Source organism: Lissotriton vulgaris, chromosome 7, assembly GCF_964263255.1.
Source record: "Lissotriton vulgaris chromosome 7, aLisVul1.2, whole genome shotgun sequence".
Taxonomy (NCBI): domain Eukaryota; kingdom Metazoa; phylum Chordata; class Amphibia; order Caudata; family Salamandridae; genus Lissotriton; species Lissotriton vulgaris.
In genome coordinates this window covers 34,492,886-34,518,877 of record NC_141695.1, presented here as the reverse complement: position 1 = coordinate 34,518,877, position 25,992 = coordinate 34,492,886, and the positions used below count along the sequence as shown (strand labels likewise).

The following is a 25,992-nucleotide window of genomic DNA, read 5'->3' as shown; positions in this document are numbered from 1 at the left end:
TTATACATGCAACACATACTGCACATGCTTCAAAACAAAAGTAATTAACCCTCCCCCTCCCCACTTCGGCACCTGCAAATTGCCAAAGCCATCCCTGACACAAAAAAACAAATCCCATTTAAGGAACAAGTTCCAGAAGTAAATTCGGGGTACACCCATGTGGGGGCACTAGAGTGCAATTAACCTCCCAGATGTAAAGGGAGGTGGCCAAACTACACAGAGATCTAGCTCATCCATTGCATATCTATGCTTAGGAGTGTAATTGTAAACGTAACATGTATCAACAATATAATACCAAGCTTGCATATTTGTGTACTGTCGCCAATGAGACGGACAGAGATAATAACGTTCAAACAATTTGTACATGCACTCAAACCTATAGGTAGACCTCGGATATTGGCCAGTGCCATACTGAAATTAGGCATGGGCGTAAAATCCGTTCCGCTCGCGGATTTTGCGGATTTTCGGTAAATCCGCAATCCGCGAACTCTCGGATTTTTTGCTTGTGTTCGCACTGCTCGCGGCCCGCGGCGCGGGCAGCAACAATCTCGCACTCGCGAAATTACAAAAATTACAATTGGGGAGGGGTGAAGGAAGTGGCCCAGTCTCCAACTTCCTGTTCCTGTGTCAGAGTGCCAGTGTTGACAGAGGATGGCAGTGCTTTGCTTTCCCCCAATAATGTACACTGGTGAACCAGAGGGTGCTGTGATGACACAGAGGGTGACATGGGTGAGCCAGAGGGTGGCATGGGTGAACAAAGAGAGTGCCAGTGGTGACAGAGGGTGGCAGTGATGAAGAAAGGCTTGCAAACAGGCTGGGCACGTAGAAACAACAAGTTCGCAAAACTGGCGCCCCGACAAGTAAGTTCGCAATTTGCGAAATTGTACAAAACCCTCGCGAACTTGCAGAAACCGTTGTGAACACAAAAAAAAATCCGCAAAATCCGCGAGAATTCGCGGATTTTGCGGATTTTCGCAATCCGCAAATTTGCAAATCCACAAATTTGCAGAGTGCGAATCCGCAAAATCCGCCCATGCTTAACTGAAATACCAAATACGGTCCCGCAGACATAGGGCACCATGCAGGCTGTCAACCTACTAGTCCTCCTCCTCCTCTGGCATTCCTTAGAGTTCCCGTCTGGTTCGTTTAGGCGATTTTGCATAGTCCATAGCTGATTTGGGAGTAGTGTAAATTCTGGCCTTGCCCTCAGTGGTGATGCGAAACCGGGCCCGGTACAGCAATGCGTATGGAATATTCTTGGCCATCTGTATTTTTTTCACAGGTTGAAACTCCTTCTGAGCCGCCTCAACCGATGCAGTAAAGTCGGGATAGAACGCCAAGTTATTCCCTTGAAAAGTTATCGCTTCTTTCTCCTGGGAGAGCCTCAGTACAGAGTCTTGATCCCTATAATATAACAATCAGGCAATAATTGGCCTCCGCTGGGCACCAGGGGGCAGGCGAGGAGCCAGGGTTCGGTGGGCTCTCTCAACAATCAGCATTGCAGATAGATTCTCAGGTCCGAAGATCTAGAGCATTTCTTCAACATAGGTCTCCAATTTTCCAATGTTAGTTGATTCTGGCATCCCAGTAATTCGGAGATTATGACGCCAGGACCTGGCCTCCAAGTCTTCATTCTTCACTTGAATCACTGCAAGCTTTTTCTCCATGTCAAGGGTTTTAGATGCAACATATTGTAAACTGTCTTCCGCATCGGCGATCCGCTTTTCAGCATCCCCTAGCCTTGCACTATGCTTATCCAACTTCGCAGACTTATGGTCTATTCTGAGGTTTAGCGCATCAATTTTGCTGTCTATAGATTGCAGGCTGCTATGCATGGCAAGAAGCATGGCCTCAAGGGAAGAAGGGCTCTCAGAAGAGGCATCGAATTCAGAGTCTGATGTGGCTCTGTGTTGCAATTTGCCTGAGTTATGGGACTCAAAGCTGAGGTTGGGCTGATTTTTGTCCAATTTACCCATTCTGAGACCCAGATGGTAACACAACAGTACCCTGGTAAGACGTAACAGGAGTTGACTCAGCGGCCCACCACCCAGTAAGCAGGAGGGTAGCCACAAGCAGCGAGGGAGCATGGCCAGTCAATCAGACCTCCCATCACACCGCGATGCATAGCGCTATCGTCGCATCGTCCACTCTCCACTACATTTTTGATCAGGCCAATCCGCTGTATCTAGAGTCACCACAATTACAACCGGGCCAGGACCATGTGTCCAGTGTCTTGAATCCTGCGCCCAGCTCGCACACCCTCCGGGGAGCAATGCGGGCCTCCGGGCGCGACCCCAGCAGCAAGGGCCTTCAGCTTCAAAACCTCTGAGCCCAGGACGACCCGAGACAAGATGGTTTGGTGGCTATCGATGACTAGTGTGCCGTAAATCAGCTCATGGGAGTCGGGTGCTCATGTGGCGTAGCGTTTAGGTTTAAGTGTGTCCTGACACCTCGAGTGTCAATCTGGAGTTGCCTGTTTCTGCACAAGGGGATCGCCTCATGGGAATTTCTAGTTTACAGTAGGCCGCACAGCCCAGCTGCACCACCAAGCCCCGCATACACTTTACTTATATCTCCTGGCTCTGGGGCCACCTCCCTTCTCTCCCAGCGGTCTCACCATCCAGTCTCCAATAGAGGCAGTGCTCAGGACCTCCGGCTGTCTCAAAGTATTCAGCGCAGCACTCCAGTAATGTGAGGGGGGAGTGCGCAGGCCTCCCCACTCTGTCGTCTCCGCTCCCAGTCCTGCGCTCGGTAACTGCTGCAGCACACCTAAGTCACACAGCTCCGGGAGGGTCTGCACAATGTCTCCCCAGCAGTTCCACCTACCGGGCTATAATCAGGGCTGCTATAGTGTCACGCGGCAGCCATGTTTTCAGCGAGCCTGCAATGGTGGTGGAGCAGAGGTGCTGGTATTCGAGCAGTGCACCGTCTTGATGCCTCTCCCATGCCACACAATGTCACGGCAGCGTCACCCAACAAACCTGGGCGGCTAATATCAAGATGAGAGCAGGATTCTGTTCAGTCGGCGGAGCTGCACTAAGGCGCAGCCATCTTGCTGTGCACCCACTAGCACCCACCATGGGATATCAATGTTAATGTCTGCTGATCTCTAGATCAAGCCCTAGCAGATTATTTTAAGAATCAATCTATATTCCTTTTTTCAGGTTGTATATTTCTTCATGTCCCCAGGAATCCATCACAGAAAGTCAGCAGTGCAAGGAGTCACTATGCATTTTTTCACAAACCAAGATGGGAGATTCCTTTTTACCTATGCCCTTCCCCCAATTCACAATGGAGGTTCCAAAGCAGAGTGGGATCACTTGCTGATCTTCCACTTTAATAGGAGAAGGTAGATCGAGGATCCTGGAAATGCGACACCTCCTGAAATTATTTATTCATTAGGTTTATTGCCCCCTCCTTTTACCTAGATTTATCCCTTTAGATTCTTTCCAGTAGATTATTTTCCCTTGCTTTCTGTGTTTCCTGCTGAATCATTTGAAGTCTCTGTATATTCTATTTTCTAGATAACTGTTTCAAAGTTCTCCAGGAGGTGTTTTATGCCATAGCTTGTTCCTCGTTTTACTTCATTTTTATTGTGAGAAATCAAGGCAGTGTCATCACCATGGCTACAGGAAATTTTCACCCTTTCCTCTTGCTATCTTTGCTAGAAAGCAATTTGTAATACTTATCTCCAGCCATTAACAGGCTGTGGTGCCAATAAACTCTGAAGCTAGATATAATTATAGGCCTGACTCAAGGATGTTTTTTGTATCCTTCCCAAAGTTTGGCTCAAACGCTTAAGCAACAAAAACATACATTTTAATCATAGTGGGATGAACATTTAGCCTCAAGGCCATTCTGTAGCCTCTTTGGAAGCCTCTGGATATTCTAAATACCCTCTCATGCTAAAGGAATTTTTAGTCTTTAACCTGCGCAATATATTCAAGATCGATCTAAGGTGGGATATCTTCTCAGTTCCTTTGATTTGTGCTATACTAATGCCGTGCTCTATGATGTTGGCTTTGACGTGAGCTATGCCATTGATAACAGTAAATGATGACTGTAATGTTCAATGACCATGTAATGAATTTCATACTCCTTCCAAGCAACAGCTTGAAAGGACTGTTAAAGAATACCTTCAGAAGAAGGTCCATGCAGTATCCGGCAAGATAATGCTGCTGTTCGTGCATCTATGACTGGATTTTGGGCTAAGAGGACCCTAATGACATCCCATTGAGAAAATTAAAGATTAGTTAATATATTCTTCCATCTCTCAATCATTTCTGAAATTGTTGATGTAGCTCTTGTTATAAGGTAGCAAAAGCTTGAAAGGCAAAGGCCACTATTTCTACCTGCTATAGGGTATTTTAGAGTATTTTCATCTGAAAAACGTTTCTGAAGAAACTTCATTCTTTTCCTAGCAAAAGCCAAATCGGACTGTTCCTTGACTCATGCAGAAAGGAGTAAATAAGCAAAAGAATGGTCTTTGCATGTGGTTTGGGATAACTGGCTGCCTGTTTTGCTCCTGTGCAATTGGACCTCAAATAGCTTTAGGAGACATAAGAACCTGTTTTATGTGAAGGGAAAAAATGGGTACGGATTGATGTGTTTCCCTTTTTCCCTTTGTTGGATACTCTCAAGAGAATTAAACTTCTCATTCTCCTTTGTAGTACAAGTTATGTCTTGTTGATGGAATTCCTTTGGTACCATTGACACAAATGACTGTTCTATTAATGCATTAATGGCATCTTTCAGAGACCTTAAAAAGGTGTTATCCTTTGATAGTATTGCTTCACCTAACTAAAGACCTAGTTTACAGTTTGACAGATGAGGGACTCAGTCATTAAAATGACAGATATCCCATCTCTCTTGTTACAAGTACAGTACATCCTATGGTGCATGTAATTAGGCAGACTGGATATCCACCATGTTTGTGAGAGAGTAACCCATTTGCTAAACTTTAAATAGTCCCTAAGCAGTCATTAACAGCATGTCTGTTTGTAAAGATCTTGGCACTACAACATTTTTCAATTGTAATTTTGCTCCTTGTTTATAATGTTGACACTTCATTTTTATCCTTCTTTCTTCAGAGTTACCCATCACAACTCTATTTATTTTCTTCCTGTTTCCTATGGAAGCATTTACAACCTGTCTGTACTTCATCTTCCAGAGACTAGTTCCCAAATTTTTCAGGAAATATCCTACTCCTTGATCCTTTTTCTTCCTTTTGGGGCTCATTCTTGGAGGCAATACTGATTCAAAGTGTGAAATCAAGGCTGTATTAATTCATTAAGGTTATCTCAGCAATAGGAAAAGGTGTTACCATTACACCCAGACCCTGACCACAACCGTTTATGTTAGAGAGTGGTTATTTACTTTAGATCGTGGTCAGGAATGCCAAAACTGAGTGCAAAGAAACTTGTGTTTCCAACACTCAGCACCCACACATAGCACAAGAGAGTGCTTGCTTTATACCAATGCTAAATTCCTTAAATGTGCTTCATTGCATTACTCCTATGTTTAGAGCAAATGTCTGACATGTATAGAGTTCATAAAGGTTTCCTGGAGCAAATTTTGTAATCTGACTGTTGTTCCAAAAGAGAACAAGTGTACAATTCTGCGCGTCGAAAGGTAACTTGTGTTTGTGTGTGTCAAACTTTTTATTGTTTCATGACTGTTAAAACAGTTTTATCATAAAAAAATTCTCTTCTCTTGAAAGCTTAACAATGTTGTGGATTTCCCATGAAAAATGTACCTACTCTTGTCTTCCTTGGAGTACACCTAGATACCTTTTCAAGGTGGGAAATATCTGTATATCAATTGTGAATACCAACAAACTGGCAAATTGAGGATGTTCCCCAATTTTTGCATCTAGACTGAAGCATAAAAAAGCCTGAAACTCTCTTATAACATAGAATTTGTAATGCATTAATTTCCCCATAGTAAAAGACTTTTCATACTGACGAATAACATTTGAAAGAATAAATATCCACCATTCCTGGTTAATGGATGTGACTTTATACTTAAATTGAATGATTTGAGATGCAGGTCCCACAAAAATATGTTCTACGTTAAGGCAAAATGGATTTACTTTTCTTCATCGTATGGACACATTTTCACTTTCAAAATCTATTTCACATTTGGATCAAATAACCCTCTAGTTCACAGTTTTTCTTGAATTTGAAATGGGCTTCATTTTCACTGGTTTGCCAAAATGGGAGCGTCATAGTTCATGCATTCCTACCTGAGATATGTTCCTCAGGTCCCACCACTTCCATTTATTTATTTGTATCTTACTTTGTATATTCAACAATAATGATTAGCATTTAAGTTTATGATCAAAGCTCCTGAGAAATATCCTACCTAAAAAATTGCAGGTTCTTTCTTAGCAATGTATTATAATTGCAGTGCAGTTTTCATGTATATATATTAACAGCAACATATTCGCCATATAAAGTAATCTGAAACAGATGCTTACCTTCTCAGGTCAGGCATCCAAAGCACACTTCCTTTGTTATTTATTTAGCTTTGTGCTATCAATACCTTCCACGTGTACACATAGTGCATGGTCTTTAAAGAGGAATTCTCGTTTAAAACACTTTCCTTTGGTATCACAGCTTTACTTTCCTTGCAGTTTAATCTCCTTCAGAATAGGTCAGACTGTTGATCTATTATTAGATCCAAGACAGAAGATGCCAGCTGCAAGAGATTAGCTTTTATCTGCCTTTAATAATTAACTCAGGATTTGTAAGTGAAAAGCACCTGGTTTAAACAGTGCAATTTGGTTATTTAATTATATTTAATTAGAGATTTTTACAATCCCAAAGATACATTTCAGCAGTTTCAGAATTCTATAGATCTCTGTTCCTGATGATTTTAACCAGGAGAAGAGATGACAGTGAGCAGACAGGAAGAAGCCTAGTGGTACCTACCTCCTCTTCCTGTGGGATACACAACCAACCACGGCAATGGCTGCTCATCAGACCTCGTGCATGTCCTAACCACGCGGAGAGGTGGAGACTGGTGTGAGGGCACAAATAACCAAAAACTTGGGGAGAAGTGTAAACAACAGGGCTAGAGTTAAATATTTTCTGTTTATCTGTTGTCACTCCTGCATTTTAAAGGAGAAATCACTTTGGTGGCATGCTTTATCATAGGGCTCCTCCTCACACCATTAACTATAGGGTATAAAGTCTCCAGGTTCATGCCTACTCTCACTGCCCTTGGCTGGAAAGAAAGATAAGTAATATGTCACTGCTGGACGCTCTGCCTGGTAACGTTATGGCTTTAACTTTAGTGTTTAAGAGGGAGCATTTTAAATATTTTTTAAATTCATGTTTTGGAATTTGTGTAAACATCTAAGTCCACCAATGAATTCCTTCCCTTTATTACTAAAATGGATGGAATTTGTAGTTGGTCCTCAGCCAGAAGCACAGGGGCTTTTTTAAATGTTATGGAGTGATTGTCAATTTAAAATTAGGGTAGGTGTGGTGTGTAGGACAAGACGCCTGCATTGTTGTTTCATTTGTAAAAGTCTTTATTAAGAGCAGTCTGCTGAAATAGAATTAAAAAAACATTTTTAACTTATTTTGGGACTAGCCATTTGAAATGGGTTGTCTGTGTACATAGATTTATTCTCTTGATTGACCAACCCTACATTCTCACGGCCTTTGTTTCCAGTTGCCCTTCCTTTTGAGGATGACGACAAAATCGTCGGAGGGTACACCTGTCCTGAAAACTCTCTCCCCTACCAGGCGTCCCTGAACTCTGTCTACCACTTCTGTGGAGGGTCTGTGATTAACAGTGAATGGGTGGTCTCTGCCGCTCACTGCTACAAATCGTAAGTCATGGGGCCACACTAGAGAAAATTGATTAAAATTATGTTCATTTTTAAAAGCTTTTCACACCCACCAGCCAACAAAGACCTCTTGTCATGGAATACTATCAAGCACAAGCTGGGGCAGTTGGAAGTTTTTGCAGAAAAAAAACAATTAAAAGACATTCAAAAGAGAAAAAGGCAGTTGGATTAGCCCTTTTTGGGAAAATATTTTATTCTGTACAGTGATAAGCCAGCCTGTCCTTCTGACCTCATTATGTGTTTACACTGCATTTAGGTTACGGTGGGTTGTAGATTCGGCAATTGATTGTGCAGCCAGTTCATAATAAGTGCAAATTCTATGTCACCATTCCATACTAGTCATGAGTAATACTCATTTCAGGTCAGATTTGCAAATTTGTCATGCAACACAGGATGTCAAGCAAGGTTGCAGTGCTGTATTGCTTGAAAGGCTCCATATCAAGTAACATATAGGACATTTCTGCTGTCTCCTACACCCTGGCACACTGTATGCTGCCTAGCACCAATGCAGGCACCCTCGTACCATGGTGCAAGAGTGTCTGTGTTACAGAGAGGATTGTTTTTGTGCAAGAAGGAACCCCTTCATGCACAAAAACAATGCTTAAATGCATATTACTCCTTCTACGTGTGCTGCAGAATACCGCATGCAGAGAACCAGGAAGTAACGAGGAGACACAAAGCTATTTCTTCTCATTATGCCTGAATAAGAGAGGAGTAGCTTTGTGACACATTACCAGGTTTACTAGCTTTTGTAAATCTGAGAATGTGCCCAAATCCTTGCTTGGGTGCTTGGGAACGCCCATGCTTCACCCTTGGAACGCCTTCCCAACTCAAGGTATTCCTAGGCATGGCTATGAGCTGCCTTGCATCACTTTTTGGGGAAAATCCCCCTCAAAGCCACAGACGTCTGATTTGCATGGCTTTCTAAAGGAAAAATATAACAACCTCTGTGGTGCATCCACAATGCAAAATGTTAGTAAATCTTCCCCTTGATGTATACTGAACCCACTGTTTCAGTAAGTATCTTGAGGGTAATGATCAATCTAATTTAGATAATATCAAGGAAGGGGTTTAGAGGTGACATCTACTTGTTTGTCTGCATAATTGCTGTTTGGCAAATAAGCCCAAGCATTGCAAAGATCTTTTCTCAATTTAAATGTGTAATTCAGAAATAAATATGATTTATCACTTCTGTACTACATAGAGAGGTCGTAGAAAGTCACTGGCCAAATGGCCAAGCAAAAACAATGCTAAACCATGATCAGCCTTGTAGGAACCATGGTTACCCATGGTCTGGCCATGAAATCAGACACAGGGGAAAGGCAGATTATGGCTGCCTCTCTAGGTAGCAACCCAGATGGTCAGGTTGGTGGTACTATCTACTGTACAAACTAAATAGGAACTGATCAAAGCTCCTGCATGTTTCAATATGGCCACCTTAAAGCTATTCACATATTGAACTGTGATAGGAAAGTATTATCCACTGTATGCTGTGTAGTTTTAATACAAAGGCAAACACTTTGCTTATTGCAGTATGTGGTAAACACAGAAGGGCAGGACAGTAACCCTTCAAATGCCAGGGTGTCTATGTACTCCCCCTGCCGCTTTACTGAATGTTTGCACAGACACTGAATAAACATGTCAGGGACACTTTCCTTGACATTTGTGTCATGTGGTAGAGATATTAAACACACACACTCTGTTTGGGAGTATTGGGCAGAACCTCTGTTAAATATACACACTGGTCATAATGGCAGGGAAGAGTTTAAGGGCGTTTCTCCTGCTAACATGCCCAGTTATTTATGCTCAGGAACTTGCTACGAAAATCCAACATATGCATTTTTACAACCAGCCTCAGTGCTATGTTAATATCTAAGTGGGCATGAGCCAACAATCTTCAAACCTCTGGTGTGCAAATCTGAGCATATTTCTTCATTTCATTACAATCTTGCTTAGGAGGGGAAAGATTGTGTAGATTTTATCAATTTCAGCCCACATTGCCATATGTCAAAGGTTAGGGCGGCCACCTCACTCCATGACTTTGCAGACATTATTTTAAGTTCTGCGCTTTTCACCTGCAAATAACTGTTATTAAATTGTACCCAAATGTGTTACTGCAATTAGTTCAATGAATTTGAAACAACTACACTACCTAGAATGCATTAGGTTGTCACACAAAACCCCAGGACTTGAATCATTGTCCACAATGACATGGAGTGTAGTTGTAACCTTATCAAAGGTGCTATGTGTCTCCATGTAATTTACCAACAAAACATAACCCATCTGACAAGGTAGAACATGACCACTGCAACTGTGAGTGTAACATTGCACCCCTATAATCCAGCTCAACAGGTCCACAGCTATATATACATTTTTGAAGGAGAATGATAATGTTCTACCTTATATAGCAAAGGAATACCTTTTAAGCTTTCAATGCTCCCTCTGTAGCCGTATCCAGGTCAGACTGGGCGAACACAACATTGAAGTTATGGAAGGCAGTGAAGTGTTCATCGACTCCGCCAAAGTGATCAGGCACCCGAACTACAACTCCTGGACCATAGACAACGACATCATGCTGATCAAGCTGTCTTCACCCGCCACCTTCAGCGCACGCGTCCAGTCAATCCCCCTGCCCACCAGTTGCGCTGCAGCTGGAACTGACTGTCTCATCTCAGGATGGGGCAACACCCTCAGCAGTGGCAGTGAGTACACCCTACCTAACCATGAGTACAGAGTATCTCTTTAGAAATATTATTTGAATTGGTAGTTTTAGGCTGGTAAAATACAGAACTGCAAAAATGCTAATGATTCTGTACCTAACATTGGCAAATGCAAATATAACATACCTGAACAGAAAATAGATCTGCTACATCAAGTATATCTGAACAGATATTGTCAGGGTTGTAAGTGGGCAGATAATCACTAAAGTGTTGACCTTCTGTCAGTGGCTGAAGTGATGTCTAAACAGGCTCAGGTCAGAGAACTGCCAAAGCAGAAGTTGTTATGTATATGAACATGTGTTTTTTTTTCCATCACGTTCCCTTCAGAATAGTCACCTGCTACTCATGTTTCTCTGATTCCTTAAGATTCAAAAAACCTCTTTTGCCCACATTTCTGATGTGTCTTATGTCAAAGAGTCCACAGTTCCTTGAGTACCCTTCTTGTTTTGAGCCCTGGCTTAAGGATTAGGGATCCCCAGTAATTGAGCAAAGTTCTGAAGCTTAAGAAGCAGTACCCAGCTTGGATATTATCCTTGATGCCCCCTCCACAATCAGTGATACCAACCAAAGATGAGCGGATGGCCCAGAATAGCCACAGACAAGAAGGAAATTTGTATACTTATGACCTCCTTATAAGGGTGCATTGAGTACACCGCACCCAAAGCAGCGACTCCTTCTTGTCACCTGTCTGCAGTTGTTCATGCAGCACACAGTACACCAACAGCTCAGGCATTCACCAGTCTCTTTCAGTTTGTTCACTTCTGTGAGCATGGATTTATGCTCATTTGAGCTCATACAAGCATGCTGGGTGGTTCCTCCCTTAGGGAGTTGGGCTGTTGCCCGCTGATATTTGGCCCCCTGACCCCCATTACATGTTAATAAATATAATGTAAAGTACACTTATAATAATTGAAACTGATTCAATAAGTGCAACTCACAAGTCAGTATTCAGCCGTGGGCATGTCAGAATCTCCGAAGCGGTTGGGGCTTCAATTAATTGGATAGCCAGGCACACATGATTCACAGGCAGGCAAGTGTGGATGTTGGGTTGGACCGCTTCCTTTCTCCATCTAGCCCGACATGCGCATTAGAGGATTCTCCACTCAGCACATTAGTGAGCTGGGTTGCTCAAAGCCACAGACCCCCCATCTCTTCATGAGCAGTGAGTTTGTCTGCACAAGCCAATCCTGCACTGATCACTTGCTGTGTAACAGCAAGAGATCAGGGTCAGGATTGGCTGAGAGATACAGTTGCTGGGGCATAGTCTAGGCCTCTGGTGCACAGTTTTTGCACATGGCACCACAGAGGTGTGAGGTTCTGCCCATGAAGAAATGATTAATCACTATATTGTTTTATTGTTAATCCAAGCAGTGATTGGCCATTTCTGCCATTGCTGGGCTGCTCTTGGCCACTACCTGTCTTTCCCTCTCGCCCTCTTGGCGAGGGAGCAGGACAGAGTCAGACCACATCTGTGACCTTACCGTTGCTGTGGCCAGGCAGGGTCAAGTCGAGCCTTATGTGTGACTTTGATCGCCAGCACGATGATCCTGCTCCAGAGTCGAGTGGACAGTCGGTGGACTTGAGTCACTAGCAGCCAGCCAATGTCACTTAACCCTGAGCAAAAGTAGGTGGCAAAAATTATTGTGTAAAAATTTAATATTGTCATTGTGTATGTTAAGTGGAAGAGGAACTGGCTAAAGGAAGGCAGTAATGGTGTCTCAGCAAGTGTTTAGTAGTGATGAGGAGGAGAAGCAAGGTGAGGTTGGGTTTGGTAACGTTCTGTGTAGTTGGTTGTTTGGTCGGGTCATCAATAATAAAAATTGTGAGTATAGAACAGTTGAAGAGTTGGTTTAAACCCTCCTCCTGTGTCTCTCCAGCTGTACAATTGATGTGCCTTTGTGGCTGTTTCCTCTCCTATCTGGAATCTAGATACCTGTGGCTTTTGTCACCCTATAAATTATAACTCAACTTCAGTAGACTGAAGCAGCCTCTAACTTCCACAATGGGTCAGGCTTGTGCAATGATGACATACCAGGATTTGTAGGCCAACCATATTTACCATATCTGTCCTTTTTAGCATGTTATAGAGTGCTAATCATGTGACAAAAGGAAATTACATATCCAAAATGGTTGCCAAAATAGTCTGTTCACTGTGCCTCTTATTTCAGCAAACTGTGAACAAACCACAAAAAAACAGCTATCAGTAGCACAAATATTCTCTGTGCCCTGAGTTGACATTTATGCTTACTGAAAGTTGTGTGTACGTTTTGTAGTGTGGAAATCCCAGCTCTACTGGGTTTAGTATAGATCAAAGCGTAATTTGGGTAACTATATATCACACTGCACAGCTTCACCATTACAGATGATTACACAAGGGGAAAACCCAAGTAGAGCGATATCTCCTCAGGTTGACCATCTGTTGGTATCACCCCCTGGGCTGGTGCTCCAACAACAAATCTGTCTTGTTGCGCCTTGCTGGATCTTAGCATGGGCTGCTGCGTGCCAGTTTTGCTTCCTTAGCACCGGAGCAAAGACAAAGTAAATCCAGCCTGGGTACCTAAAGACATGGAGCGAGGAGTTACAAGGGCCTTGGAGGCTTTTGAGGTTTTCAATATGCTACCATTGCCTTGAAGAATCTCAACCAAGTGTTTTATATGTGGTTCTTCAGTTCTAACTGAGCTGAAGGTGATCCAAGGTCATATGATCATTCATTTTGCGTCACATGACGTGCATAGAAACATGGGTCCCCATTTGGCCTATCTCGGAAATGGAGGGTTAAATAAACTAGACTGTGCAGTATGCCCTACTCTGCTGAGTAGATTTTCTTTGACAAATGTTTTAGAGCAGAGGGACGCAGTACACATGAGCACTGACTGCACACATCAATGTCAGGAGGCTGCTTGGTTGGTTGCATTTTCATTAATATACTTGGGACATGAAACTAAAGGTGCTATTGTAGTATAGCAACTTCATTTGGACAACAAGAACAAGGATGCATGGCGTGACATGCTTAAGAGCTTGCTCACAGGAGACCTTGCTTTGTGCTTTTGTTTTCATTATCATATGAAATCTCTTTATTAATGTCATACCTACACAGTCTCAACTGCCGTATTAACCTTCTTGCTTTCTCAAATTTGCTTGAAAACTTTTATCAGGAGGGAGGGGGTGAGGGGGACTCCCTGCAAAACCACCTTATGACAGTCGGGCTCGCTCACTACGCTCACTCACAACAGGTCACTCATCCTGAACTTTTACACTCACCAGTTTCAAATGTCACCAGTTGTGCACTGTGAGCATGCCTCAATCAACATTATGAATGGTAACATTTGCATTTATTGTTTTAAATATTCAGCCAAATGCATCTGGTGAAGAAGATCAAAAAAACTGCAGTGTGTTTTCACTAATTTTCTCTTTCTTTCAAATGAATGAACACATAAACTAAGTAATTGCTTCCAAGGTATAATGCTCCCAGATTGAGTAACCCTACCACCATCCTCTTCTGCAGCAAACTACCCAGATCTCCTCCAGTGCGTCAACGCTCCAATCCTCACTGACAAACAGTGCCGCGATGCATATCCTGGTGAAATCACTGATAACATGATCTGTGTGGGATACTTGGAAGGAGGCAAAGATTCATGCCAGGTAAGAGGTACCCTAGTGGGGTTTGGCTTACAATGTAAGTGGCCCCCACTCATCATTTGGTTCACATAATCAGGAATGATGAATTGTTTGTTTGAGAACACCAAAACTTCGCCAGGAGTGTGGAGTTTAGGCATTTGCAAATCCTAGGCTAAGGGTGTATTTGTGGATGTTTTGGCAAAAGGGCTGCTGGAAAAATCAGTAAGTACCCTAAAACTTGTGCATTTGAAGGTATATTCCCTCTCTGAAATGATGTGCAGCTTTAGCCCTGTTACTGGTAATAGCAAGTATATTTTTTGTTGGGAAATAAGAGGGAACATCTGATACTTAGTGGAGATGTAGTGATATTTATTTCTAAAGGTGGGGACATGTTAAATAAGACAGGCAAACTCAATGACATTTCAAGGACGTTCTCTAGGGCAGCACCATTATATCTCTGCTGGTGGAGCACTGTCTCAATAAGGGCAGGATATTAAGATGCAGGGATCCGCGAAGTTCTGCTGTCATTGTATAACAGCTAAACAAAAGGATGCAACTCTACCACATCATCTCTTTTCCCACTCGAGAAAGTCCTGCCATAACCTTGGTACGAACTTTCACCTGTCCTCTGTGCAACTAATTTTTAATAGGCAGACTGGCTGATTAAAACAGCCGGTCCATCTTTAACTTTGTCAATGGAAACAAAGCCTCAATTTCAAAGCTGGACAGAGATCCCCTTGCAGGAGTGTGCAGTGAGTGACTGCCCCCATCTCCAGAGGGGTGTCTGGGAGGAAGGGGTCTATAGATTCTATTCCACCCTGTAAAAGGACACTTTTACCGGATGCACTGTGGACTGGAGCAGTCAGTGTGACTTCAGCTGTTCCTTTGTCTGTAATACTCCACAAGAAAAGAGGCAAAGTGTTCCATGCAAATGAGGGAGCAGTCCTGGAGACCATGCTGGCACTACATTTGCACTGGACCAACCTGTCCTTCAGAAGAGGTTGCATAAGTGCCTGCAGCTCCTTCTGTAATACCATAGTCCTTGGGGTGCAGAAGAAGGGTGCACACCCCCCTTGAGCCTTTGGGGCTTCAACTGTATTGTGGCCCCAAGCCTGGACCAAATATGTGGTACAAGTCACCACGAAGGCATAAATTTGGGTTACTGTCTCACATGGGTCTTGCTGAGTTTGAAAAGTGGAAGACTTATCCTTGAGCCTAATCCATCCAGGACACTGCTTGTCTTGTGTTATCCACCAAACAGAGCATCAGCTTGGAATTGTGTGTCGCCATTGAAAGGGTTATTATCCAAGAGTGTAAAGAGCAAATTAGTGCTATTTTAGGTGCAATAAGAAACAATGCATTTAATTTCGAATTTAGAACACATGCTTGTTTCCATTCGGCTCTATAAGGGCTAGAAAATTCTTTACACTCAAGTGTTGTGTTGGTCTTCGTTTTCTGAGTTTCCACGGGGCATAATATCAAGGGCTGGTGATAACATTATTGCCGCTGTAGTGTCCGATTTTGAGCGAAAAGCAGCGATCATTTTATTGCTTTATTAACAAGGATACGCTGGCGCGATTTCCTTGTCTTAGCGCCCGGTTTCCTATCGCCCCGATTCGCATCGCTAATGAGATGCAAGGTAAGCGTGCCCCTTACAACTACATTATAAAATATCACTAATGGTGCTTCGCTGTATTTACAACAAAGCCCCGTCCGGTTTAGCGCTGATTTTTTTCACGCTAACTGGGCCTTTATGCAGGAATTTAACGTCTGTTAAATTCCAGACTAAGGCATAGCTAACATGGGCGGTGGATTGTGTGGCTAAGACCACAGGCCCTATCATCAAGGTTATCGCTGTTTTCCATGGAACTTTATTGGAAAACCATTGATGTTCCATGGAAAACACCGCTATCGCTGGAATAATTATCGCCATTGCGCAATGCCTTGTTAGTACAATGCTAGCATGGCGATAATTTCCAGCGATAGCCGGCGATAAAAAAACTCACGGTAAGCGCGGCCAGTGATAATTATCGCTGCCGCTTGATAATATGCCCCCACATTCTTAAACTTTGTCAGTACATGTGATTATTGAGCGAGCATGGACTTTGGGATATTCGTCTCCCTTGATCATTGTCATCTGTTATGTGGAATAATTTCCATGCTAGCAAATTGTTGATTACTTTCTTGCACTTCTGGCTCTACTGAGAAAATATTACCACTTGTAAGATAGAGTAGTAAGGCTGACTGATGTTCAACATGTTTATTTAAACTCTGTTGAAAGCATCAACATATCCATTAAAATGTTTTTCATTTAATAATTTCAGGGTGACTCCGGTGGCCCAGTGGTCTGCAATGGCGAGCTCCAGGGCGTTGTCTCCTGGGGATACGGGTGCGCTCAGAAGAACTACCCTGGAGTCTACGCCAAGGTCTGCAACTACAACCAATGGATTGAAGAGACCATGGCTGCTAACTAAAACTTTGTGACTTTATGATATCTCACTTAGAATATACTTATTGTTAGTGCAGCAGATGATTGAATTAAAGCATCTTAACACTTATTTTTGTCTATGCTCTCTTCACTATTAGCTTTTTGTAATTTTTATGACTAGACCTTGGAGGACTGGAATTCCTATTCATATGTTGTAATGTACTTTTATTTGGCTAAGATAACTGCAAAGATTCATGAACATTTTTGCAAAAATATGGAGTTCCAACAGGCTGTAGATGTTCTTTTTCACCACCTATTTTAGGAATAAATATTTTATTGAAATAAAATACAGCTGCAGCCCAAGCGTGCCAACGAGTGAAGGCACTGTGAAAGACTAAAATATAGAACTTTAACCAACACTGAATATATCACTGAGAGAACACTCCAGTACATATGGCAAGTGTGCAGCTGGGGAAGATTGAAGAAAGGCACAGAGGGTTAACTCTATATAGTTATAACATTGCAGCAACAATAGCAATCATGAAGCCTTTAAACGTCTAATTTTTATCAGATCCTCTTGTAAGGAGCCAGAAGGCATTTCAGTCTATAACCCCAGCATAGTTGCCATCCTGCAGAAGTTATTTCTTATCTAATGGCAGCCGTGGATTGGAATAGGAAGATATCCACTTGACTAAATTTTTCAAAATACTCCAAGAAAACTAATAACAGCAGTCCTCATGTATCCTCCACAAACTCCTGCTGTGTTATTTATAAAAATAAATGGACCATCTCCTCCCCCCACTTTGATCCTATTGATAGTATAGAGGGGCTCCCCTTTAGTATTAACCTTTCAGCGTCTGTCTCCTTTTCAGGCCTGCTGATATATCGCCCGCCCAATTCTAGCCCTATTCATCTCCGGCCATTATTGGAGTACATCACTCAAGCCTGCACTATCTACGCCAACTATACTGTCCTTGGAGACTGTAACCTGCACATAGAAGATCCTGCCTGCTCTTTGAGCTCAAATCTTTTATTTACCCTCTCGGCCTGGGATATGTATCAGCTAGTGGCCCTTCCTACTCACAGAGCCGGCCACACACTGGACTTAATCTATTCCAATCGCACTGCGATGAGAATTGAAGATCCTATTCCGGTTACATGGTCAGACCATTTTCTAATTCCTTTCACCACTTCCATGACCCGCTATGATAGACCCCCCCTCTTCCCCCAGAGAACTTGGCAGAAATTGGAGCAAAATTACATCATCCACGCTTGACGCCCACCTTAAAGATGGCTGCCCCCACCCGTCTACGGATTTAGATACCCGTATCTCTAATTTTAATGAATGGATTTGTCAGGCTATCGACTCCCTGGCACCTCTTAGGCCTATAAAAACATTCAGATCCTCCACAGCGGCCCCCTGGTTCTCGGAGGAATTACGTCAATTAAAATCTGCTTGTAAGGTGCTGGAGAGGCGCTGGAGACTGGATTATTCCTGTGACAGTAAAACTAACTATCGTCAAGCTCTTAAAGAGTATAGGAAGCAGATCATAAAGCATAAAAGAATCTTCCTAGCCCAGAAGAGTGATAGAGCTAGCAACGCCCCCAGAGAAATCTTCTCGATTGTTAGATCATTCACGGATCCTCAAGCTCTTATTCGAAAGCAGCCAGCTTCTCAAGAACTCTGTACCCAACTTTCAGAGTTTTTTGAGGACAAGATTGCCCAGATCCATGCATCCTTTCCGACTAGTGGTGAAACTGATTTGCTCACGGCAAAGGCCGTGTCCCATATTGCTAGCCCCACTCTCATAGAATTTACAGAAATTCCTATTGAGACTTCCAATCAAGAGTTACTTAGATGCAGATCAGGCAGTCCTGGGGATCCATGGCCTGCTAAACACTATAAAGCGCTGGCCTCCTTCCTCAACCCCTACCTTAACTCCATTTGGAATTCCTCTCTAAGTTCGGGGATTTACCCGGGGGCCTGGAAACATGCGTTTCTGGTCCCTATCCTAAAAAAGGCTAATGCGGATATCCCTTCTCCCCGCTCCTGCTAAGATTCTAGAAAAGCTAGCCCACCAGCAAATTGTCTGCTACTTTGAGAACAACGGACTCTATCATGATTCCCAACATGGCTTCCGTAAGGGCTATAGTAGGAGTCGGCCCTCATTGAGATGGCAGATTCAGTGCGCTGGACACTGGATCAGGGATCGAGGGCGGTGTTGGTGCTGCTGGATTTATCAGCAGCATTCAACACTGTCTCTCATTCTCTACTGCTGAATAGACTGGAGGAGATTGGAATTCAGGGCAAGGTCCTTAAGTGGATCGGCTCGTTCCTATCCAATCGGTCACAACAGGTCCACACCCCCCCATTCACCTCTACACCTAGGCCATTGAAATGGGGTGTTCCCCAGGGCTTCTCTCTTAGCCCTCTTTTGTTTAATGTTTATTTTTCCCCATTGGCAAAATTGATTTCCTGCTCGGGAATCAAAACGACGTCCTACGCGGATGATATTCAGCTTCTTTTCACATTTAAGGAACCGTCCCTCAATGCCTTTGAACCCCTCAAAACCTGTCTGAGAGACATTGCTAAATGGATGGACCTTAATTTTTTACAATTAAATGCAGGTAAAACTGAGGTGCTCTTTATAATCAGCCATCCCCACTTAGTTTGAACCTATGGTGGCCGGAAGATCTGAGCCAAGCCCCCACTCCTAAGGATTCTGTTAGAAACCTAGGAGTGCGTTGGGACGAAAAACTATCCTTTGAAAACCAGGTCGATGCAGTTTCAGCCGCCTGTTTTTCTAAAATAAGAACCCTAAAGAAATTAATAAACTATCTCCCATGCGCTAATAGAAAACCCATTGTTCATGCCCTTATCATTTCTCATCTCGATTATGCCAATGGATTGTATTTGGGTCTGACCAAAGGCCTCTGCCTGAAACTTCAACTGGTACAAAATGCCGCTGCGCGATTAATTGGAGGCCTCACACGTAGGCAGCATGTCACACCCTATTTGAGGGAATTGCACTGGTTACCCATGAGCAAACGAATAGAGTTCAAGGCCTTGACACTGGCCTACCGATCCACCAAGGGCCTTGGATCTTCCCACCTATGCTCTACTCTCCGGCCCTACTGTAACTCGAGAGCCCTTCGATCTAACTCCAAACTCCTGTTGGCCACTCCAAAATTCAAAAGAGCTCGTGCGGGGGGCAGAACCTTTGAGCTGGGAGCCGCCCAAAGATGGAATAAACTGCCTCTAGAGCTGCATAGGAGTAACTCTGAATGCGAATTCCGTAAATCTCTGAAAATGTTCCTATTTTGCCAGTAATTTCCTGTTTACAGAGACTGTTTCTCATTCCTCTCAGCGCCGGGACACCCCATTGGGGTAGCTGCGCGCTTTATAAATGACACAATAATAATAATAATAATTCACATATGAATCAATGCAGGGTTGGCTCTTTTCTTGCCTTTTCTTGAATTCCTTAACCTGTTCATACTCACAGACCACAGAATTCACCCAGGAGGTCTTCGCTATCACCTCTTATGTTTACTGTTGATTTTCAGGAATCTTTTTTTTAAAGGCACTGGAGCTGTGTTTATCAAAATTACCTTGCAGCATACATTGAAAGTTATTGTTTAGCAGGTTTCAGAATGCCATCAGATTAAGGAGTCTGTTATCCAACCTCTTTACTTACTTCCCTCTAGTTATCATGCATCCTGCATCATCCACTAATTCAGTCTGTGGTTGCAATCGGCAACCAATGTCTTTCAATTCTCACCATACCTTTTTCTGTTTATCCTAGTACAGCTTGGGGAATTTTCTGCATGTAACTACTGTAAATTGGAATATTAAAATTATTTTTGTGTGCCCACTTTGAAAAAATAAGTCATCCGGCAAGCAGTGATAGGATTTATTTGCCCAGTCTACTACAGTGGTGCCCTCATCCCATCACCTCTCTGCACCACAGGCCCAATCCGTTGGCCAGGCTTTTTAGGATCCAAATGTTAGCTAGGAATTGTTGTAAAAGGCACCTTCTGGTTAGCTGAGACAATATCCCAGCCTGGCAGAACCTACCACTCCTATCAGGGGCGGATGATTACACACACTGTATAACCTGCACTCATCCAGTGGCGAAGTGTGGCTCAGGGGTTAGAGGCGGCAGACCTGGAAGCTGAGATCAGCCCTGGACCAGGGTTCAATTCCCCGCCTCGGCGGGTCTTGGGCTAAAAAATTCCACGGACTCGATAATTCTCGCTCCGGTGCCTTCTCGACTCACGGGTTCACACTCTTCGACTCTGGGCAATAGCTTGCTTAATCTCCACAACGGCCCCTCGCGGCGGGATGCCTGGCTTTCACCTTGTGGATACCTTGCCGGGGTTATCTCACAGGGGAATACCAGGACGGGTTCCCTAAGCAAGCGCCAGGAAACCCACTGTGGGTAGCTGTGCGCTATATAAGCTCAAATACATTTACATTTATATCCTTGGGTAGCTTGGCACTGCGCAGTCAGTCTCACCACAGAGTTAATGTGCAAAGCATTGGCACGGCACTGAGTCACAATAAATATCTTGAGCGTCACAAAAGAGGCTTCACAACCGATGTATGTAAATAATGTTTGCATTCAACCCACATAAAAATTAACACACATGGTAATCACGTATTTCTGGGCATAAATCACACTTGGAAGTTTACTAGCAGTACTAGGCTCAACTGTGGTCGAATTAATCAGAAATATGCACACTTGGGAAAGATCCTATTTTCTACCCCCTGAACCCTTATGTGGTGCAACACATTGTCCATCTTAGGCCCTCCCCAGAAATTTGTATAATTCAACACTACACAGTTAGAGGGTACACACTATCAGACATATGTACATACACAGAATTATACCAGCTTTCACCACCACCGGGAGCCCAGGCTGCACAGGGAAAACCAATGTCAAACAAAGTGGTCTTCTGGTAAGAAATCAACCTTCTTACTGGGCACTCAGAGGTGCGATCCCTCAACCAATAAAGTGACCACCCTATCCTGAGATGGGTATGATGGGTCCATGTACTTTCCCACTGCAGTACAACAGGAAGCTAACAAAGTAAGGAGAGAGGAGCAAGAAAGAGGCAATGACATGCTAAATGAGGCTTTCTACAAGCCTCAAGGGGTTACAGAAGCAAAAGCAGAAGTCTGAAGTTTCTCTTGTTTATTGGTCACAAAGCTGACAGAAGGCTTATACATCATGTCCACAATGGAGCACTCCAAGTGTGCTAAGTGAATGATCTATAAGTTGTCAAGTGCCTGCTGTACACACCCATATCACCAAAAATCCAGTAGTCAATTAAAATCTCAACCTCTGAAATCACACACCAGTCCCTGAAGAATAGGGCACTGATGAGGGATTCAGATGAGAAAGGGGAATATGCAAAGAAATATGTTGTCTGAGTCATGAATCATCATGTTCACCTTGGTGTCCTCTCTGTCCACACTAGTTCAACTGGACAAAACAGCAATCAACTTATATCCATAGACTCTGATCTAGTCAATGTGTTAGCTACCTGACACACATATCTTTTGTATGCCTAATTCCACTTAATCCTGTGCCTGTTGGGATCATGCTTCTCTGTTGTCACATTCAGAAACATGATCATTAACCTCCCCTTCTTAGCCAAAAAGTGTGCCCTGCTACAACTCAACCAACACAGAGAGAAATTCAACTCGACAACACATTCATATCAGTTTTCAGGAAAGGCAGCATCACAGAAACCGCCATGCTCAATATTTCAGACAGCATACACAGATCTCTGGACGAAGCAGACTCATGCCTCTTAATCCTACTTGACCTGTTGGCGGCATTTGATATAGTAAATCATCGAGCTTTACCTGAACCTCAAGACCTGCCCTGGCATTGATGGCACTGGTAGGACGAGATAGTTCTTGTCCTACCCGCAACATCGTTCTCAAAAAATAAAAATCAACAATTGTCTCTCGAAGCCAGCACCTGTTCCACAAGGTGCACCTCAAGGCCAAATCCTCTTGCAAGTCCTATTTAGTCTCTTCATAGAACCACTAACAACTATTCTGAACCAAGCAAGGATCTAAACCACCCATATGCTGAAGACACATAACTCTACTACAAAATAACGCAACCCAGCATGTAAATGCCACACTAAATAAGATAAAAACCTTTTTAAACACCAATCAGCTAAAGCTGAACACCAACAAGACTAAACTACTACTACTCTCCCCAAAAATCAACCCTCTACCAATCCAAGAAGAGCTCAAGAATCTGAATACGCTAAACGGCTCTTTCTTACTTTCCAAATATGTAAAGTCCCTGGGTATCACCTGCCAGTGAAGGAGCATATCAACAACTCACCCAAAGTGTCTTTCTTCACACTAAAACACATCAAGAAAATCAAACTATTTATCCCCAATCTCAAGATGGTATTACAATCACTTGCCCTCTTGATACTTGACTACAGCACCGCCATCCTCACCGGTACTCCACAATGTTACTTTGCAACCCTGAAATCAATCCTCAATGGTGCTGCCAGACTCCTCACAGGATGTAAATGGTTCAATCACATCTTAACTTCCCTCAAGAGTCTTAATTAGTGTAATAAATGTAAGAGTGTTTTACTACCAGGACATGCAAAACTGAAAAGTACATGTCGTACTTTTAAAATACATTGCACCCTACTTTCTCGGCTGTAAGGGCCTAATTTAGGATAAAATATGAATTTAAAAGGATGGTTTGGGCCTGGCAAAACGGTTACTTTCCATGTCAAAATTGCAGTTTAAACCTGCACACACAGGCTGCAATGACAGTCCTGAGACCTGTTTAATGTGCTTCCTATTTAGGTGACCAATCAGTGCTGCAGGCCCACTAGTAGCATTCAATGTATGGTTCTCCATACATGATGTACCATTTTGCTAGGGGCTTACAAGTACATTAAAGATGCCAAGTGGGTATAAGACAATTTTACCATATTAAGAGGAGAGAGAGCACAAGCCCTTTAGCACTGCTTACGAGAGGTGCAGTGCACAGAGTCCTAAAACCAACAAGAGTCAGAAAACAGGATGGTGAAGGCAACAAAAATGTCTGGGGATGACCTTGCAGAGAGGGCCAAGTCCAACACTGTATATTCTTCAAAGATGTCTAATATAGCTCTTCTAAAGATACTAACTTCGACTATCAGGGCTTCTGTCATAGATCATGGTGCCTAAATTCACTCTATCTCAAATATTAGCAGAGTAACTTAGGAGATCTTTACTTCGTTAAGATTTTCATTTTAGAAATCTTAACGTTATGGGACAATCTCTGAATTACACCAAATGGCATTAATTCAATTCACTAAGAATTGTGCTGGGATACAACTTGACCTGGGAGACATTTAAGTTGTGAATTTCACATTACTCTTATTGCATGAAATTGCAGAAATGTAGCCTTCCGATTTAATTATGAGTCACTTGCGGTAAAAGATTTACAATGACCGCATTAGAACAACTGAGCAAGAGCAGCTGTTGTTCACTAATTATTTCGTTTGAAATGTGATTTTGGGTCAAAAATTGACATGAAGAGGCATTTGCATTTCATCATTTCATACTAAAATAAAATGCTAAATGACTAATTAACATTTGGTTGTCCTTAACAGTCCTTCGTAGGCAATTGCACTGGCTTCCAGTCAAAAAAAGCACCTGCAATTGCTCATTGTGCACTCCACCCAATCACTTGAATACAATGATTTATGAATACTTCCCCCCAAGACTTTTGTGCTCCTTGAATGCTAGATGCCAGACTGTCCCCCTCTTTAGGAAAAAGACTAATTATGTATGTGTCTTGTAAAGCGCACTGCTGCCCTGAGGCGTCGTGGCACTGTAGACCGCTGGGGAACCCATCCTGGCTATCCCTGTGAGATGGTCCCTACTGGGTATCTCCAAGGTGAATCCAGGCATCCCCGGCGAATGTGGGGGCCGTTGTAGAGATGAGGCAAGCTAATGCCCAGAGTTGCCGAGTGTGATCCCTGGTTAGAGTAGGCACCGAGGCGAGAATTATCGAGTCCGCTGACCCTGGTCCATGACCCTTCCACGTCCACGACCCTGGTCTACTGCCCTGGTCCACGACCCTGCCGCGTCCCAGGCCGTTTTCTGCTTCCGGGTCTGCCGCCTCTAACCAGTGAGCCACACCACTCCACTCTAAATATGCAGTCACAAGCGAAGTTATCTATCAAGTGCTAGGGGCATGATTTCAATAGTGGAGCATCTGCAGTGGCAACGGGCCCAATAGCTCAAGGAACCCACTAAACATTGATTATTGCTATATTTTACAACTACACAGGTAATCATAAGTGTCATTATTGTTCAGGAACTAGGGTCACGATTCAAATGGTGCATTAGGTGCAGTGGCACTGAGCTAAAAAGCTATCAGAACTCCTCTAAAAACCTAGTATTGCTAAATTGTATTACTAAACAGACAGTCCCAATCACAGTTACCTTGCATTTGAAAGGGGCTTGATTTAAATGGTGCAACAGTTAACACCATCATGTGACCCCAGTCCTGGATCCTGAGCTAACAATCAACAGCCAAGCTACAGAGGTCTCAGGTCTCAGTGGAAGAGGTCACCCTGGGACTAGGGCACAGGCTTGGGCAGGTAGGATTCATTGGACGGGTACTGTGGACCAGCTGGGGTGAGCACATATTGGGAGTCTACCATGAGTCCCAAGAAATGATGGGCCAGGTATTGACCAAATTTTGGGAGAAGAAGACGCTGCAGAAGGACATTCCCCAGGAGCTGGCCCCTCACTACACCAACATGGCCTCCCTAATCGGGGTGCTCCAGGATATTAACATAACCAGGTGCAGGTCTTTTCCACCACCATCTACCTCTTTCTGTGGTCCAACTACATCCAGCCCATCTACATCTGTGGCAACCACAGAAAGGGCAGCCCTTTCAAAGGAAGACACACCTACAGACACCCCTGTGCCTGCAACAGTGGATCCCCATGCGTTAGCAAGCAGAAACATCCACGCAAAACATCAGGAGGTGCAGAGGCAAGACGCCCACTACTGCCAGCAAGAAACGTCAATCTTAATTTCCTGCAGTGTATGTAACACATGCGCTGTGTGGATTATTTTTGGACACATTTCCCTTTGTGATGGGAGTAGTGTTTTGGACTTTGGACTTTAAACAATTTGAAAGCTACAACTATGGCTTAATTTACCATGACTGACTACTTCAATTTTATTTTCGGTTTGCTTTCGCATAATGTATCTCTTCACCTTAACCACCTCAATAAATACACAAATCAGAAACTGATTGTCTGCTGTAGTATTCTCACATCTAACAAGGTATATATGTATTCGCATCTGAAC

The 25,992-nt window shown here is 43.3% G+C and overlaps 1 protein-coding gene across 1 annotated transcript; it reads left to right on the top strand.

Annotated features, from left to right (window-relative positions):
* The first annotated feature begins 1,988 nt into the window (after positions 1-1,988).
* On the top strand, positions 1,989-16,707 carry LOC147700606 (trypsin-like). Its single transcript, XM_086928374.1, has 5 exons — positions 1,989-2,010; positions 7,681-7,840; positions 10,307-10,560; positions 14,084-14,220; positions 16,521-16,707. The coding sequence occupies exons 1-5, from the start codon at positions 1,989-1,991 to the stop codon at positions 16,668-16,670; spliced, it is 723 nt and encodes a 240-aa protein (XP_086784500.1). The 3' UTR covers positions 16,671-16,707.
* The last annotated feature ends 9,285 nt before the right edge of the window (positions 16,708-25,992 follow it).

Bases quoted from the DNA above. Each gene is read 5' to 3' on its own strand.
- LOC147700606 (XM_086928374.1), top strand. From the start codon at position 1,989: ATGGTAACACAACAGTACCCTG. The intron at 10,561-14,083 runs GTGAGTACACCC...CCTCTTCTGCAG, and splicing joins CAACACCCTCAGCAGTGGCA to CAAACTACCCAGATCTCCTC. The intron at 14,221-16,520 runs GTAAGAGGTACC...TAATAATTTCAG, and splicing joins GAGGCAAAGATTCATGCCAG to GGTGACTCCGGTGGCCCAGT.